Here is an 18,330-nt window from a genome sequence, read left to right on the forward strand (position 1 = left end):
GTAGGTGCGTGTAATTTTCTGAGTTTTTGTTTTTTTTTTGTCTCATGAGACCTTGAGACGAGTGTCTAACATGTTTGATCTTTATTACGAAACAGAATTATGACTTTGCCTGCTGTAGTGTTGCGCATTATGTTAACTGTGTGTGCATGTGATTATGCGGCTGATGAATTTGAGTGTCTGCCCGACAACCTGTAGTGTGAAACCACCACAGCAGTCTGTGTGCTGCACAAGTAGTGTTTCGGTTTGCACAGGGTGCTACAGTGGTGACCATTCAAAACACATCCTCTGGTCAAATTGTTGTAAATGGAAGCGTCCTAGTAAGTTGTCCTATATTTGTCTGTATGTTGTCATGGTGAACAAGACTACATAAAGTATCTAGTAAGTTTAAACCTGTAATTGTAAAAACCTTTTGATATCAAGGCTTCGTATGCCTTTATCTTAACATCTGATATTGCCTATTGTAATTATTTGCCTGTTGGGTAAAAAAAGAAAATCATTGAAAAGGATGTTGAAAAAATGTAATCGCATTTTTTTGAGAAGAAAAATTGAAACGAGATTATTTTCATAATCATTCAGCATCTAATTGTGAGGGTGTGTTTTTCTTGTTGCAGTCTAGTGCTGTCACTATCGAATATTTTTAGAATCGATTAATGTATTGATTATTCAGTCGATTAATCGACCAATCAGATTCATTTTAATTTAGCAGTAAAGTGTATTACAAAAGCATTTTCCCAGATTGCTTTTTATTAACCAGTGTTTGGTGTTTATTTCATACTTCATATTCATATACGTAGTGATTTATTAAAAAAGGGGCATTGATGTTGTTCTAAGTTACTGGTTCAGTCATTGTTTTCCAAAGTAAAAACAGATGTTTGCAAATGTCTTATTTTGATTAAACACAGAAGATAATCAGTCTTCTTTTATGAAAGACTGCAAAAATCAGTGAACAATTACTGTTGGTATGCTGAAATCAGAGGATTTAGACAATTCTAAACCCAAAAATGGGCTCCAAACGATTACGCAATTGTTAATATATAGTGATAATTGATTACTGGTTGATGAATTGAATAATTATTACAGCTCTATTGCAGTTACATTTTGAACATGCTCAAAATTTCTCTGCAACAAGAAAACTGTTTTGAGTCTTAAGGGCATAAAGAGGGTTTGAGAGTGCGGTAAGGGGCTTTCCAACGTTTTGCAACATTGAACAAAGCCAGCCGAAGAATCACAAGCCTGTGCCGCTCGGTGAGATATGAGCCTGAGAGACAGTGTATCTATCTATCTTTGCATGCATTTCTAGAAGCCTTGTAAATTTGTGCTAGCTTGTGTGCTTGCCTTGTTACATATGGGACACTGGAGCCTCGGGGCCACCCTGTGATCTGGCCTATTTTTACTGAGAAGGTATCCTTGGCCTCTCCCCAAACGCATCCAGTGGTGGGAGAAGCTACTGGAGCTTGTCGGTCAGCTGTAACACAAACCCTCATAAATGAAGACCATTAGCCTCACATGTGACAGTGGGAGTTGACTGCAGCAAACAGTGGGTCAGCAGGAGAATTCTGATACATGTTTTGGAGGGCTGAATGGCATACAGTATGTTCTGAATGTTGTATGAGGACCTTTCTGACGGTTTACACTGGCCAACCTCATTTTCATGTTTCACTTTTAGAGTTATGATATTACAGTACTTAAAATGGCATCTTAAATTGTGCTTTTCTTTAGGGTGGGGTGAGCCTTATCCCCAGCAGAAAGAGTCCTCAACATGGAGTGAACCCAGCTCTGCTCCGCCTGTGACAGTGGACAATGGAACATCTGCCTGGGGGAAGCCAGTGGACACTCGCTCTAGCTGGAATGAACCGGCCCGGGATAATAGAGAGCCTGCATCTGTCTGGGGAGGTCGTCATAAGTCTGGTTAGTATAATAGCAAGTTCGCTGCTAATTAAATTGTGGCTTTGTGTGGCTTCTGTTAAAAAGTTAACGAGTTGAATATTCAGTGTTTTGTTTGTTTTCCTCTTGTTAGGTCTTGGTTCCAAACCAATGGACACATGGCGGGGTGATAACTCAATGGGTAACAGTTGGGACCAGGAGGAGGAGGTGGAGATTGGCATTTGGACTAACAACCAACAGGACAACAGATCACATGACCAAAACACCTGGAACTACAAGCAAAAGGGATCCTGCAAGGTTTGTTTCTACCGAAGCACCAGCACTGTGCATCAGTAAATCAGTTTAAAATGTGTCATTTGTCCACCATGCAAAGTCGTGAGTCACTACAATTGCTGCAACACATTTCCAAACTGTTAACTGCTATTTGTTGTTTGCAGATGAATAAACCAGTCAACAAACCAGACGAGCCGTGGATGAAACCCTTCATGAACCAGTTCAACAGCATGAGCTTTTCAGTAAGTGTTCCACCACGGGTGTTGCCATTGAGGTTCTTTTGTCATGTCATGGGTTACGTACAAACCAAAGTGTTAGCAAATGGGTACAAACATTTGCCCTCATTTAAACGCGACCTCATGCCAAATACTCTACTTGTGATCGTTTTGCATTTCAAGCTGTTGCAAAAGTGATGCCACCTCCAGTTTCTTACAAGCATCAAATCCTTTTCCTCACACGGTTGTGGTGTTAAATAGGCAGTTCCCATGTTTGACATGCTATGGCCAAGTGCCATGAACGGGAAAGAGCCCAACTCTTCAAGGGCCAACATAACTGAAAATGGCAGTCAGGTTTCCCGCATGCCGGCCGTGGCCTTTTTATAAGCATCCAAAGCGCGGTCAGGGCACAGAGCTTCTGTAGCAGAACCAATAGCAAGTATGCCAACTGAATCGGTTGGGTGAAGTATTTTTTTCATAATTGTTAAGAATATAACTCCGTAAAGCATTTTTCATTAAAATTGCATAAAATGAATGGCATTTTTTTCTCCAATTTCTTCATGAAATACATATTTTCTATAGAACACACAATACAATGAATTTAAATAAATAAAATGAAACTGAGAAAAAGTCATAATCAAAATATGTGGTTGAACATTTTTTTCCCCAGTGATACAACAAAGTGCAAAGAATTAAATGGAATACAGCAGTGCTTCAAGTAACATTAAGGACTATCTTTAATAATAATAAAGTTGACTTGAGCACTACTGTTTAACCAGCAACACAAGTTTGTCATCTGGTGTCTCGGTCTGAACACTTCGTAGCACCCATATGATGGCGTACATGACTCAGACAGAAGAAATTACCAGGATGTCATGCACTGTGTTACGAGCTGTAAATAAAATCAATTAAAAAATAATAGAAGACTGATTGCTGAGAATACTACATACACAGTACACCAACCAAACCCGAATGTCCGGTACAGGCCCAGACAGCGACCTCCCACCCAATTTGAAACGCTTTGCGGCAATCGAAAGCTGTTTTTTGCACTGATCACTAGCACAACAAAGCTAGATGCTAATGCTAATGTCAACGCTTAGTGGGGTCATTAGCATTGCTGTTCACTAGGGATGCACCGAAATGAAATGTTTGGGCCGAAACCGAAAATGAGAAATGTTTGGCCGAAAATTGAAACGCTGCAAACAAATTATGCCATTTTTTTTTTAAATTATCATTGCATTTATTAGAATTAATTAAAATTATAATATTATAAAATATTTAGGCCTATTAAGCTCAGGCATTTAAAAAAAGCACATTTTAAATTGAAATGTGTCCATATCAAAGACATGTTGGCGAAAGGTACATTACACACCAAACGTGGGGTGAGCAACTGAGCATTTTCTGGCGGTGCAATTGCACTTTATAGTCAATGTACAGTACTTCGCACCGGCAGGCACAAAATGCGTGCGGTGCGGATAACACATTTGTAGGCTATTTGGAGCAGGACACGTTGAGGCGCAGTTAAAATCGGCACATTCACCAATGTATAAAAATAAATACATTTCTTCGCACCAGCCAATCGGCTTTGGAAACAGACTGCAAAGTCACACACGGCGTCCTGTACAAGTGTGTCGCCACCCGGAGATAGCGGTAAGTGTTAACTTGTTTAAAACTGTTGATAGCAATAGTGCTAACATCAGCTAAAGTATTTAGCACGGCCACCAGAATGCAAGTGAAAAAGTGGAAGCGCTCGAGGGTCTCTCATCAAAAAAAAAAAAAAAAAAGAAGGCGCTGCAGGAGAAAGAGTGGCCCACCTGTAGTGCAGTAGGACTCGGCAGCGCTCTCTTTTTTGACAGTTTACCAAGCGACACGCTCCATCTCCGGTGCGCACAATGAAGCTGCCGGTACTCACAAACGCCAGCGAGCACCGAGGCGGACACTCACCCCCGCGTTTGGGGTTTAATTGAAACAGACGCTTTCTTGCAGCGTTTCTTTTTTGTTTTGTTTTTTGCTTGCGTCACTACAACGTCCTCTTTCGGCCAAATCCTTTCGTCTTTAATTTTATTTCGGCCGAATGCCGAAAATTTTCGGTGGCCGAATATTCGGTGTATCACTACTGTTCACATTAGCATTAACTTTGTATAACTTCAGTGAGCCGCAAGCGGTTGTTGTTGTTGTTATTATTATTGTTGTTAATTGAGCTGACACCCAATGTGTTTTCCTTTGGGATCCATCTTAATTCTTGTCATCTGAATTATCTTTTTTCTTGCGATTCTTCTTCTAGCGAGACTCTCCGGACGATTCCATGAAAACTGGAGCAGGTATGGTACAGGACAAGCGCATGGACACAATGGATTACAGCGGCGTAATGGGGAAAAATCCTGGCTCTCAACACCAGCTCCCCAAAGATAACCCCATGGATCGCAGCTCTTACTATGACAAGGTAATCCTGAAAAACCTTTGTCCTCAAACCTAAGATGAACATGAAATTTCCACCCTGGGACGCAAAACTTAGATATTGCAATTACATTGTCATATTATCAGGGATGTGATTTTTCCGCTAATTCGCGGAATTCCGCTTTTTTTATCTCCAAAAATAAAAATTTGAAATTTCTGTTTTTTTTTTTGTTTTTTTTTTGTTTTTTTTAGTAGTTCATTGTGTATGCACATGACTCCGACAGATAACATCTTCTGCTATAACAAAGACATTTGTGGTATGCTCTAATATGAGTTACTTTTCATTTGGTCATGATACAATTATTTGTTCATGAAATTTGAACTCTTCAACATTATTTATGTGTTAACTTAGTAATCACATTAGTTAGATATGATGATATTCTCAGTGATAGTTTTTAAAAGCAAAGGCAGTCCAATGTTTTTGAATGTGACTGATTTTGAGTTGACTAAAACTGCCATTTTATATGGGATAGTTTAATATACATTGAAAATTTATGCTGTTGTTTTGTCTATTTCTTTGTCATGTGAGTGCATTGAAAGTACTTAAAAACACGGAAAACCCATGAGCTCCGGGGGGGCCGGCGGCCCCCAGACCCCCGGCTAAATTTTCAGATAATTTCACTTTGGTCAAATCACATCCCTGTATTATACAATAAGTAATCAAAGAATACCATAGTCATCAATTTACTAGAGTAAACACGTTTTTGAAGATCTTTAGCCAAGCTTGTTGCTTGATGAGTAACTATTTTGCAATCACATTTGGTGACTCAACTGCTTCACTGTGCATTGTTTGATTGAATGAAAGACACACCCGAAAAAAAGGTTTAGTGAGTGTTTATGCAAATGTGTGAAGATGCGGGGCAAATCTTGTGGGGCACTTTCCTGATTGCGGCAATCTCTGCCACAAGTGCTCTTACTGATGTGCTGCGCCTCACAGTGGCCATGTTAAGACACTACACATATGTTTGACATTTGTTGTACTTTTCATTTGCATCATGATTACAGTAGCAGTAAGAGCTGCTGCTTAGATGATCATCATGTGTTATTGACCATAAAAGCAATAACAGACTGCTTATAGTAGATATTGGACTACATTGAAGTAATAGTAGACTACATGCCAGGGTTTATTTTATTTTTTTGGTCTTCTCTTTGCTGCTCTTGCTTTGCTCTTGCACCCTTCTTTACTTCACGGGCGCCACCTCACTCTTCCTTTTCCCCCCACAAATTAACCACATTCTTCCCTGTGTGTGTGTGTGTGTGTTTGTTTGTGTGTGTGTGTGTGTGTGGCTGGCACTGTACTTCCCCCGTGCTTGCGATCGATCTCCTGTGCACCCGGCCTTGCTTCCGCAGCTGTCAGTTTCCCTCTCTGCTTCAGAGGAGCACTGCTCCAGTCAAAGCATGAGCTTTTCCCCTCCCACTTCCACTCAGCCTATTCAATGTCACGACTCTGGGCCTGCCCACTCGAGTCCTGGCGTCTCTCGGCAGGTGAGTGTGCAAGCATCACAAGGAAAGGATGTCTGCGTTTCCATCAAGGCTGCTCCTGATAAGATGTTCATGTGTGACTATCAAGATAATATACATTTGTTTTCTTTGTCTTGTGTCTTTACCTAGAATGTAAACCCAATGTTGAGTGGCAGCAGCTTAGCACAGGGTCGCGGCGGACTGCAATCTCAACTCCCTCATCCCAACTTTCGTAACCAAGTGCCTCCTCCCATCATGCCCTCTCAGGTATCACACGCACCGCTTAACCTGATAGAACAATTATTCCTTTATGCCAACATTTTGTACCCAATTCCTCCTTAACTGTAGTTCAGGTTTCATATGTGCCGTCGCTGAAAAAGTGAAGTGAAAAGAGTGCCTGTCATGGAAATGCACGCGTATTGTCAATGAATGGGGAGATTATTGCGGACCGCCTGTCCACGCTCTCCCTTTTTGTTTTCTCGCCCATTTCCTCTTTGTAGTACCAGGGCTAACCACTTTTTTCCTTGGCAAACCTTGATTCAATAAGAAATAATATTGTAAAGGTTGCAATATATGACGCCTCAAAATGTTGTTTCCCTGATAAGAACACCATGAGTTGAGTCAAGTTTGAGGGAAGCCCCCCCCCCCCCCACCCCCCCCCCCCCCCGCCCACATACCACCTCCCCATTTTTTGGGGGACAATAATATGTTCTATGCAGCCCCTATATATACTGTATATCTAAATATGATATTCTGGTTGCTATTGTGTTAGTGGAATATGAGTTAAGCAGCCAAATCCAGCTGTTTTTATTCATCTCATGGGGGAGATATTTTGCCACTTGCTGTCGACTGAAGATGACATCACAGTTGCTCAGGACATCACAGTGCAACTTCAGAAAACAGGTGAGCTGTGATTGGCCGTTGCCTGAGACCTGAGCAACATTGATGTCATCTTCAGTTGGCAGCAAGTGGCAAAATGGCCGCCCCCTGAGATGGATTAAAAACAGCTGGATTTTGCTTCATAACTCATATTCCACTAACACAATATTAACCAGAATGTCATGTTTAGACTAGTGAGGTAACATATTATTGTTAAGAAATGTTTACGGTGACTTCCACTTTAAAGTCATTCATAGTTTGAACAGAATTTAAGGAAAAAAAGAGCATGGAATGCCTTGATAGAAACCTTGTATTTTTTTCAGGTCCCTCCATCCCTGTTGAAATACCCAGGTGGTAATGGAGCCCTGAACCCTCTGTTAGGCCCTCAGCAGGTGGCTGTGCTTAACCAGCTCTCACAACTCAACCAGCTGACCCAACTCCAGGTAACGTGCCAGAAATGGTCAAATTAACAACTAAACATTTCATTTTCTACATTCTATATCAGAAGCTGTCCCACAAACCGATTGCATCAGCTACAAGTTTATAACTTTTCTCCCCCTACCCCCCTTTTCTTTTTCTTTTTTCAGCGGCTTATCCTCCTCCAGCAGCAGCAACAGAAGGCTCAGAGCCAGAGAGTGATGCCTGTGGGACGACCGCCTGAGCAGGTTTGTTTATCGCAATTTGTACGCCTTGTAGTTCTTTTCTTGGGTTTCTTATTTTGTAACGTCAACCCTGCTGTCTTCAGACGCGTCCTATCGGTTCATCGCCATCGATGATGCAGCAGCCGCGTCACCTGGACGCTTCTATGCTGAAGCAGTCCCCAGCCCTCAAACCATACCTAGACAGCTACTTGCCCCACAATAGCCCCGAGATGCAGAAGGATGCTTCCACCCTTGGATCCTTCAGCAACTTCCCTTTAAGTATGTTAACTACAAAAACACAGTTTTAATAAAAGCAGTCAGATCGTTATGTATAAGAATGACCTGTTGTATACTGTGTAGATTGTTTGATGAAGCAAAAGCTAACTGTAATTCCTCTCTCCTTTCCGTCAGGCTTGAACTCTAACCTGAATGTATCCTTGGACATGGGTGTTGGTACTAATGCTGGCGGAGCTTTAGGCTTCAAAGAACCACCCCAGTCCAGACTGAAGAAACTGTGGGTTGCTGACCCTCTGGAGCAGAACAGCAAATCTGGTACACTTGACTTTACATTTCTAATGATCACATTAACTCTTTGACTGCCAAAAACGTTAAATAACGTTTAGTTAAATCCTAGGGAGGAGTGCCAAACACGTTAAAAGACGTTTGTTTCAAAACAGAGGTGAAACTAACCATTTTCTATTGTTGATTACTGAAAAACGGAATAAGGTAGAAACAATTTTTTTTTTCTGATGAAAGATGAGAGTCCAATCTTTCATTTGGTAGTATGTGTGTTTCCATAGTCCAAACACATAATTTTCTGTGGACCTTGAAAGATCAGTCAAAATGCTTAAATGGGCTGGCACCCACGGCATCCCTTTTCTGAAAACGTCTGGCAGTCAAAGAGTTAAAAGTCTGATGTTATTGTGGAAGTATTATCCTCAGCTACAAGATGGGTGCGAGGAAGTGATTGATCATTATAACTTTTGTTAATCAAGTAGACTTTGATTGATTGCATTCATTGTTTTCCTCATTGCCCAAGGCCTAGATAGTTTGTTGTCTAAACATGTGGCCATAGAAAGCAAGACAAAGTTTAATTTAGAACTAGAGCTGTCAAACTGAAAGCGACAGCACTATTTAAAACCATTTTCAACGTCCTTCCCGTGTGTCTCCTGTTTTGTGTTTGTCCCAAAGGTGCTATTTCGTCAGGGCTGCGTCTGGAGGACTCTCCCTTTTATGACTTCCTGTCCCCTGGCCCATCTCCCCTGAGTCCTCCCGGCCAATCAATGGGCTCAGTGGGCGACGGCTGGCCGTCCCGTGCCAATTCCCCCCCACCCCATGGAAACACGGTCACCTGGCCCCCAGGTACGTCATAGAGTTGATGTTCATTGATACGCAGCGCAGTGTTTTCCTTAGAAAGCAGCTAATGACCGTGTGTCTGTTTAGAGTTCCGACCTGGTGAACCTTGGAAAGGTTACCCCAACATTGACCCTGAGACTGACCCTTATGTGACCCCCGGTAGTGTCATTAATAACCTGTCCATCAACACCGTCCGTGACACAGACCACCTCAGGGACAGGAACAATGGTAAGACATGTGGCTGGTGAACACAAATTTTAACTCTTTCACTGCCAGACGTTTTCAGAAACGGGATGTCGCCAGTGCCAGCCGATTTAAGCATTTTGACTGATCTTTCAATGTCCACAGAAAATGTTGTGTTTGGACTATGGAAACACACATACTACCAAATGAAAGATTGGACTCTCATCTTTCATCAGAAAAAAAAAGTTTGTTTCTACCTCATTCCGTTCTTCAGTAATCAACAATAGAAAATGGTTACTTTCACCGAAATGCTCTGTTTTGAAACAAAAAGCGGAGAAAAAGAGCTTTTTGTGAAACGATGTTATTTCATGCACTCTAGTGAATTGTACACTTCTTTTTGTCCATGAATGATGCCACAAACACCTAAATAGTGCTTTACTTCTGTAATACACCACCACCAACAATGAAAAAGTGTTTTTAGTTTGCAAAATACGTTTATTTCCATTCAACAGTGTAACAATTTGACAAAACAATTTCGCTAACTATTTACAAATGTGTGCAACTGTGGTACTATTTACAATTATGTGGATGTTTCAAATACAGTTTTTCTTTTTGTAACGCTCTCCTGCGTGCAAGGAGAGGGAGCAGGGTTTGCAAAACAGATTACTTTCACTTTCCATTGTCCGTTTCGCGTGCAGACGGCCTTTTTTTCCGGGGAATAGCAAGTAGCAGACTGTACACACTCCGATTAATATGCATTGGCCTCGGGGCACTCTTCGTCGTCCGATTGAACGTCCGCCTGAGCGTCCGCCTGAGCGTGCTCGGTTGTGCTCCGCGTTTTCCGGTGTTGCCATCGCTAGCCCGTGAACCTTTTATGACGTCGTCATAGCCGCCGCGTCAATGCTTCCAACTTCGCCGTCAACCTCGGAATCACCATCATCATCATCATCGATGATGATCATCGTCGTCATCAATGTGCTCTTTATAGCGTTGGTCGATGCTTCTCGTCTTTGAAAAAAACGGCTCGACCGTGAGCTGCTTGCAAACACTCTAGCCCCGCCTCACATCTTCTGCTGACGCCTACCCAATCTTGTCAAAAGAGAGTCATTGCTGCCATTTAGGGGCCAAAAATAGTCATTAGGCTCACTAGACCTGCTTGAAACTTTCACAGCAGCTGGCCAAGGCTTTCCTCCACCCGTTTCAAAAAAAAATAAAAAATTGGATGACGTCTTTTAACGTCATTGGTGGCCCTCCGTAGGTTTTTAGTTGACGTCTTTTAACGTCAGTGGCAGTGAAAGAGTTAAGTGTGTGACGCTAGAATCAGATTGGATTGACTTGGTGCCTAATTCCCCTGCGCTGCGTTTGACCACCAGGGCCATCCTCATCACTGAACACCACGATGCCTTCTAACAGTGCCTGGTCATCCATTCGTGCCTCCAGCCACAGCGGTTCCCTCACCAGTACAGCACAAAGCACTTCAGGTATGCATTCCTTATTGTCACACTTCCAGATGCTCTAGACCAGGTGGTGTCAAAGTCCGGTTCTCCGGGGCCGGACTCCTGCATGTTTTAGAGGTTTCCCACGTTCAACACAGCTGATTCATATTTAAGATCAGCAGCAAGCTCTGCAGGAGCCTGATAATGATCCTGATCATTGAATCAGGTGTGTTGGAGTAGAGAAACCTCAGAAACATGAAGGACTCTAGAATCACTAGTTAGTGGCCTGGAGAATAATGGCTGGGAATTAGGATCTTTTAAATTGCATGGCAGTGTGGGTCAAATGCACGTTGACCGTTGGCTTTTTCTTTGAGTTCAAAGTTGTTTGTGCTCTCATGTCTTATGCAGCCAGAACCAGTGAGTCAAAATGGTCTCCCGGCGTTGGTTCTGTATCTAACTCCTCTCTGGCCCATGAGCTGTGGAAAGTCCCCCTGACTTCCAAGGTGCTGCCCGTGGCGGCCCCCTCCAGACCCCCACCTGGCCTCACCAGTCAGAAGCCCAGCTCGGCCTCCTCCGGCTGGGATGGCTCGGCCCTGAGGCTGGGTGGGTGGGGCTCCACTGACTCCACATATGCACCTGGTGAGATATATGCACAAAAAGTCAACAGAAATGGGACTTATTTATTTAGGTTTTTGCCGACATACAAATTCTATATCACTTGTAGTAGTCATGTCGTCATCATGAGTATTATTCAGGGATGTGATTTTTCCGCTAATTCGCGGAATTCCGCTTTTTACCCCCCCCCCCCCCCCCCAAAAAAAAAAATTCCGAATTTTTTTTTTTTTTTTTTAGTAGTTCATTGTGTATGTACATGACTCCGACAGATAACATCTTCTGCTATAACAAAGACATTTGTGGTATGCTCTAATATGAGTTACTTTTCATTTGGTCATGATACAATTATTTGTTCATGAAATTTGAACTCTTCAACATTATTTATGTGTTAACTTAGTAATCACATTAGTTAGATATGATGATATTCTCAGTGATAGTTTTTAAAAGCAAAGGCAGTCCAATGTTTTTGAATGTGACTGATTTTGAGTTGACTAAAACTGCCATTTTATATGGGATAGTTCAATATACATTGAAAATTTATGCCGTTGTTTTGTCTGCTTTGGCCCCCAGACCCCCGGCTAAATTTTCAGATAATTTCACTTTAGTCAAATCACATCCCTGATTATTAATTGTTGTTTGTGTTTTCTGTCAGGTTCCAGTTGGGGTGACGGCAGCAGCTCAGGGAGAACCCAATGGCTTGTTCTGAAAAACCTCACACCTCAGGTATACACGCAAGCATTAAGCCTATTTACAGCGTGCGTTTAATTAGTGTTGTTAACTGTTGGTCACTGGCTCCCCCCCCAGATTGACGGCTCCACACTGAGGACTCTGTGTATGCAGCACGGCCCTCTGATCACATTCCACCTCAACCTGCCGCATGGAAACGCTGTGGTGTGCTACAGCTCCAAGGATGAGGCTGCCAAGGCCCAGAAAAGCCTGCACATGTAAGAACACTCGGGACATTTGCACTTGCCCGTTTCTCTATTGCGGTAATATATCCCAGCAAACCCTTTAGGTCACCCTCATCTACGCGTGTAGCAACATTCTTATTCATCGTGTCACCTGCAACAAAATGAGATTTACACATGCCAACAAGTTCACTACAGTATGCCCCTTTTTGGATGTCTCTAATCAACATTTGAGTTTAAACTTGTGCATTCTAAATCAGTCAGAAAGACGTTGACAGGCAAAATCAACACTTGTTTTACAATTTCAAAAAGTGATATCCATTATATAGATTCAGTGCACAACTCACTACAGAGTGTGAGTGAAATAAGTGATTTATTATCTCTTCATTTTAATGGTTACATCTTAACAGCTACTAAAAGCTTAAAATTCATCTCAAGCTTTAACTCTTTGACTGCCAGACGTTTTCAGAAAAGGGATGCCTTGGGTGTCAGCCGATTTAAGCATTTTTGACTGATCTTTCAAGGTCCACAGAAAATATGTGTTTGGACTATGGAAACACACATACTACCAAATGAAGGATTGGACTCTCATCTTTCATCAGAAAAAAAAAAGTTTGTTTCTACCTTATTCCGTTTTTCAGTAATCAACAATAGAAAATGGTTAGTTTCACCTCAGTTTTGAAACAAACGTCTTTTAACGTCTTTGGCACTCCTCCATAGGATTTTACTAAACGTTATTTAACGTTTTTGGCAGTCAAAGAGTTAATATCACCCAAAAAACAATGACATTAGTTTTGATATAGAAAGTAGGTAGGGGTTTGCCTTGTGAAAAATAATTTCAGTTGAGCGACTGTAAGAATGCAATTGGCTGCTGAGCAGTCCCGGGTGGCTCCCGCCTCTTGCCCAAAGTCAGCTGGGGTCGGCTTCAGCACACCTGCAGCACTAATCAAGACAAATTGCATAGAGAATTGGAAGGATGGGCTGTATAATGACTAGAGCTGTCACAAACATTTTTTTAATTTTTTTTTTAAATCAATGATCCTATCGATTGACTCACGCTCGTTGCTCTTGTGCGCAGGTGTGTTTTGGGGAACACGACTATTCTGGCCAAGTTTGCCAGCGAGGAGGAAATCAGCCGTTTCTTTGCACAAGGGCAGTCATTGGCCACGCCCTCCTCGGGCTGGCAGGCCATTGGCTCGTCTCAGAGCAGAATGGATCAGTCCCACCTTTTTCCCAGCCGCGCCGCCGAGCCCATCCAGTGGAACAGCGGCGACCTCCACGGCTCCTCCCTCTGGGGCGGGCCCAATTATTCCAGTAGCCTGTGGGGGAGCCCCAGCGGCACGGAGGTGGGACGGATGGGCAGCCCTTCTTCAATCGGCTCCTTCCTCCCGGTGGATCACCTGGCGGGCGCCGGGGACTCCATGTGAGCGAGCGCCGGCAAGGGTCAGTGGCAAATTGTCAATAATCAGCAGAATGAAAGCAGAAGAAGTGGCACTACTCACTTATGACAAGATGTTCAACAAAACGGGGTTTTCCCTGTGGAAAACAAGTTACGTTTCTCTCTCTGCACATAATGTCCACTTTGTTTTAGCCCAAAAACATATCAGTCGGAATACTTGAATCCTGCAGGCCAATTCTATAATGTGAACGGATGGATATTTGCTTCCAGGTAGTGCTCTTTCACACCGAGAAAAAAAAAGAAAAGAAAAAAAAAAGCTTCAATCGAGCTCATTATTATTATATATATATATATTTGTTTCATTCGTCATGTTATTTGAATTCCATTTTTTTTCTCTTTTTTTTTTTTTGCTGACAATGTTGGAGTAAGAGCTTTTTAAACTTTGCACTGAATGTGTTTTTTTCTCAGTATATATTTAATCTGCAATATAGAGGGAGCAGCCAGTTTTTCCAGTGTAGCTGTTTACTCATTGAGGTCCTTACCGTGTATGCGTGGCTGTGTTGTGTGTGCGTGTGTTCGCGCGCGCGTGTATTTGCGCGCGCTCCTTTCTTGCCTTGGCACGCCTACCTTACTGCGTTGTCGTGGAGTTCAAGATCAACAGATAAGTTCAAGAAGAAGAAGTAAAGCTAATTTGTGAGGGATTATCTGGGGATAGTAAAAAAAAAAATTAAAAAAATTAAAAAAAAAGTGAGACAAAAGTATTGCACCAATGTTTGTTTGAAAACTAAAGAACGTTGAGCTCTGCAGTGCAAAGGACTGTAGCCGCAGCTGGGACTAGCAAGCCCCAGCGACCCTAATGTAGGGGCCGGGGCCTATCTAGCAAGCCCTCCCTCGAGCCCCCGAGTGGGCCAGGGTGGGAACAGCACTTTGAAAATAGGCTTTCAATATTTTGGAGGTGCCACACTCTGCAACCTCTTGTTTACAAGACTTAGGAGGCGCAACGTGTGTTCATCCTCCATTTTAAAGAGAGGATGGAGTAAAATAGAAAATGCTCATTAAAAAAAAAAATACAAAAATGTGAAAAAAAAAATCAAAAACATTTATAAAAGATATAAAATAAAAATCACACACAAAAAAAAAATCTTATCGAGGATGAAGATGATGCTTTGTAACTCTGGGAATTCGGATCAGTGTTTTTGGCCATGGTGTTGGTTATTTGAATTATTCCTCTTTGTCTGCTAAATAACCAGCAATGGTTCTCAGGAAATCAAGCCAGTTTCCCCCCCTTATAGTTGATTTAAAGAAAAGGAAAAAAAACTACTACTACTCCTCCTTGTAGGAAAGGAAAATCCAACTTCTAGCACTGAAGACGAGATGTATGATATGGTCTGTAAGTTTCTTTTCTCTGCCAAATAACTGCTTTAAGCTGGAGAAGCTCAACACACTGCTTTCAATATGCTGTCTTTTGAGGGTTGGGGGGGTCCAAGTGTGTGTGTGTGTGCGCGCGCGTGAGTGTGAGAGATGAAGAGAATGTGTGTGTGTGTGTGTGTGTGTGTGTGTGTGTGTGTGCGCGGCCTCCACTCCACCCATGTTCAAATCAACAGTGGGGGGAGTGCAAATGTTGTATAAACCAAGAGAAAGGTGAAACTGTATCTATGCATACTGTAGCTTCTCACAGCCTACTGAGAAGTTTTTTGTTGTTGTTTTTGATTAGTCCCCCCCCCCCCCGCCCCCTCTTTCACGTCTGACAACTTTTAAATGTTTCATTCAGTACGACAACATTGTAAACGACATATTTAACTCTCATTGCCACAGTGTTTTTGGAAGAAAAGAAAAAAAAGGAAAGAAGCGACAGCATTGTTTTTTTTTTTTTTTTTTTGTTTGCTTTTTTTTTAAACGGTGAAGCAAAAGTCGTCCACATTTCATTGCCTTGATCCCAATTGTGTCCGCAGATGCAACAAGTCAAGTGGCTTCTACCTGTTTACAAATGGAATATGATTGTATTGTTGTGCGGGGGAGGGGAGGGGAGGGGGGGCATCTTAAACTGATCAATAATGTGTGAATGTGCGCCCATGGTTGTATCTTAGCTGTCGTTGTGTAGCTCCTATGATGCTCGGATTATTTTATTTTTTTTTGGGGTGGGGGTTGTGGCTTTGAAAACAAAGAAAAAACAAAAAAAAACAGCTTCAGTCAGTGTGCACATGAGCATTAGCGAAGCCGCGGACCTTAAACTCTTCAGTGTGTGCGTGGCCCCGCCGTCACTTTTGGCTTTTAGTTGACAATTACGACACCTTGGCTTTAGCAGTGACTTCTAAACAATGAGTATTAGCCGCGTGTGTGTGCGTGCCAGTATTAAACTGCTCTACCAAATAATTCAATCAAGCAAAAATACTAGTTTACTTAATTCCACATCTCTTTGCTTAAACTGATTTGTATGTTGCGCGCGTTGTGGATCTCGTTTGACACATTTTATCAAGAGGAACATCTGAACCCTATGTTGTTGTTAGTTTTATTTTCTTGTGGTTGACTTAACTGACATGTCCTTGGAATTTGCACTTGGTGGCTCGGAAGGGGCCGCGTAAGCAGAGCAAAGCCGTTTGGAAGGAATCATCGGTCAGAAGAGGCGGCGAGCTGAAGATGATGGCGCTGTACCTTGTTGAAAAATGTCTGTGTGTGCGTGGGGGGGGGGGGTGGAAAAGCAGCAACTTGTCTCGTTGGTACCTCTGTTGGAACAGCGGCGTGGAGTTGCGTTCGACCACTTGTTGCTGTCCAGTCAGCATGCATGCATCCTCAATGTTGACGTTTTGTCATCACATTCATCACTTAACTGCACAGTGGAGACAAGAATTTCAATTGTGGCCACAATGTAGGATGTAAAGCAATGTGCACCAAATGCATACATACACAAATACCAAATTATCATTTGTGGGCAGTTGGGTAAGCAAATTGAGGTTTAGTAGGTTGCGGGGCATTTCTTGGTGCACTTTATAGCAAATGTGAACTCCCATGCTCTTTTAGCTGGTGTTAAAGTATTATTTTAGTCTAAATTAAACTCTTGAACTGGCTTACTTGACACAAGACAAAAACTTTAGACTGCAGCAGTCACCTGTTGTGAAATTTCACTCAATATTAAAAAAAAAAAGGGGGATGTTTGATGCCAGTACTAGTATGCAACCTTGAGGAGTCACTGATACCACTAATATTTTTTTATACATAAAATTCCCCCAAACAGATAATTAATAATAATAAAAAAATCTAAATACAGCATTATTCTTTAAAATTACATCAAATGAATGGCAATTTACTATTCAGCTCTCCTGCTGTACTGTGTACCTCTTTTATGGCCTAAAATGAGCATGTTGTATCCATTTTGTGGCCACATAAAAAATCCCATGTAGCAAATGCTGCTGCATAATAAAAAATAAAAAATATATATATGTAAGGATAAAACCCAAATCAAACATTAAGACATGCATGCTTTTTATTGGACAGTGACACAGTGCTCGTCTTGTTTAATGTCATGTCGGCGTACTGTAGTGAACCGCTAGTTGTCATGGCAACACATGGTCACAGCGGCGACTGAAGGGAAGGCGAAGCAAGGCCAGGAGGTTGTGACGCGATTGGCTGACTTTTTCTGGGATGCACCGCTTTGCCCTTTCCCTCGCCTGATCCTGGATCAGTTTGCCCGAGCTTCCACTTGCTTTTCTTTTGTCTTCACTGATCCAGCGTCAGTTTGTCCTCACCGCTAAGAAGGGTTTCCCGGAATTATTTCACCTCCAGACGCTGACGAACGGCATCGTCACAGATGGTCTTGGAGTTGCGTCGAAGGCATTCTCTGTCCAGATTGTTAGTTTTCAATTCCTTCTCCTCGGCCTTGGATAGGCAACTTTCTTGCATTGTTGCCAATATGTTGTGGGGGGGAAGGTTAGACAAACACCATCAGCACATCCTGCCCATAAACTACTGCTATCGAAGCCATCATGACCACAGACACTCATTGCCAAGATAATGTGTGCCTCCTACAAAATGGTGCCCACGTTTGGGGGAAACCCAGCTTCGAGGGGCAACACTTGCTATCCGCCCGCCCTTTCTGCAGCATGACTCAGCAGTTTTTCGTTTTGAGTGTGGAGAAGGGAAGAGCAACACGCTCACTATACTGCTTGGCTATACTACTTGATTTCCGTCTGTCTGTGTGTGCGTGTGTGTGTGTGTGTGTGTGTGTGTGATTTGACCAGATGATGCCAAATGCGACGGGGGGGGGGGCTTTTATGTGAATGTGTGTGTTTGTCTGTATTTTAAGTAGCAGGACAATGTGGAATGCTTGAAGCCGTAAAGATGACGTAAGGAAAACGTGAGCGAGAACCACCTTGAGCACTGTACAATCTCCAGGGCTGCCCAGGAGCTTCCCAAGATGGAGCGAGGTGAGGGGCGGGCGGGCGGTCGCTAAGCTGGCGGCTGATACTTTACTACTTTGTACTATTTAAGAAGAATAATGTGACTATGTTCTCCGCTCGACTGAACTCTTCTGTGAGCAAACACCCAGTGGCAATTAATGGCGATCAAAAATGCTTGACACACAAAAACGACCCCCCCCCCCCCCCCACCACCACCCTCAAAACAAAA

General features: G+C 42.6%; 1 protein-coding gene across 9 annotated transcripts in view; it reads left to right on the plus strand.

Annotated features, from left to right (window-relative positions):
• The window catches only part of LOC144043056 (trinucleotide repeat-containing gene 6A protein-like), a 55,586-nt gene that overhangs the window by 36,205 nt on the left and 1,051 nt on the right, over positions 1–18,330 (plus strand). For 8 of the 9 annotated variants that reach the window (XM_077556280.1, XM_077556282.1, XM_077556281.1 and 5 more), the window contains 17 exons: positions 1,720–1,908; positions 2,018–2,181; positions 2,322–2,399; positions 4,657–4,815; positions 6,180–6,314; positions 6,441–6,557; positions 7,493–7,612; positions 7,757–7,834; positions 7,915–8,089; positions 8,222–8,362; positions 9,002–9,172; positions 9,254–9,394; positions 10,723–10,830; positions 11,194–11,424; positions 12,053–12,123; positions 12,205–12,344; positions 13,387–18,330. The exon at positions 13,387–18,330 is cut by the window's right edge and continues 1,051 nt beyond it. In XM_077556280.1, coding sequence (XP_077412406.1) covers positions 1,720–1,908; positions 2,018–2,181; positions 2,322–2,399; positions 4,657–4,815; positions 6,180–6,314; positions 6,441–6,557; positions 7,493–7,612; positions 7,757–7,834; positions 7,915–8,089; positions 8,222–8,362; positions 9,002–9,172; positions 9,254–9,394; positions 10,723–10,830; positions 11,194–11,424; positions 12,053–12,123; positions 12,205–12,344; positions 13,387–13,735 — 2,567 coding nt within the window. In that variant the 3' untranslated portion in view covers positions 13,736–18,330. The remainder of the gene's footprint in view (positions 1–1,719; positions 1,909–2,017; positions 2,182–2,321; positions 2,400–4,656; positions 4,816–6,179; positions 6,315–6,440; positions 6,558–7,492; positions 7,613–7,756; positions 7,835–7,914; positions 8,090–8,221; positions 8,363–9,001; positions 9,173–9,253; positions 9,395–10,722; positions 10,831–11,193; positions 11,425–12,052; positions 12,124–12,204; positions 12,345–13,386) is intronic. The other variant, XM_077556287.1, reaches the window with a different exon arrangement.

Source organism: Vanacampus margaritifer, chromosome 2 (genome assembly GCF_051991255.1).
Source record: "Vanacampus margaritifer isolate UIUO_Vmar chromosome 2, RoL_Vmar_1.0, whole genome shotgun sequence".
Classification (NCBI taxonomy): domain Eukaryota; kingdom Metazoa; phylum Chordata; class Actinopteri; order Syngnathiformes; family Syngnathidae; genus Vanacampus; species Vanacampus margaritifer.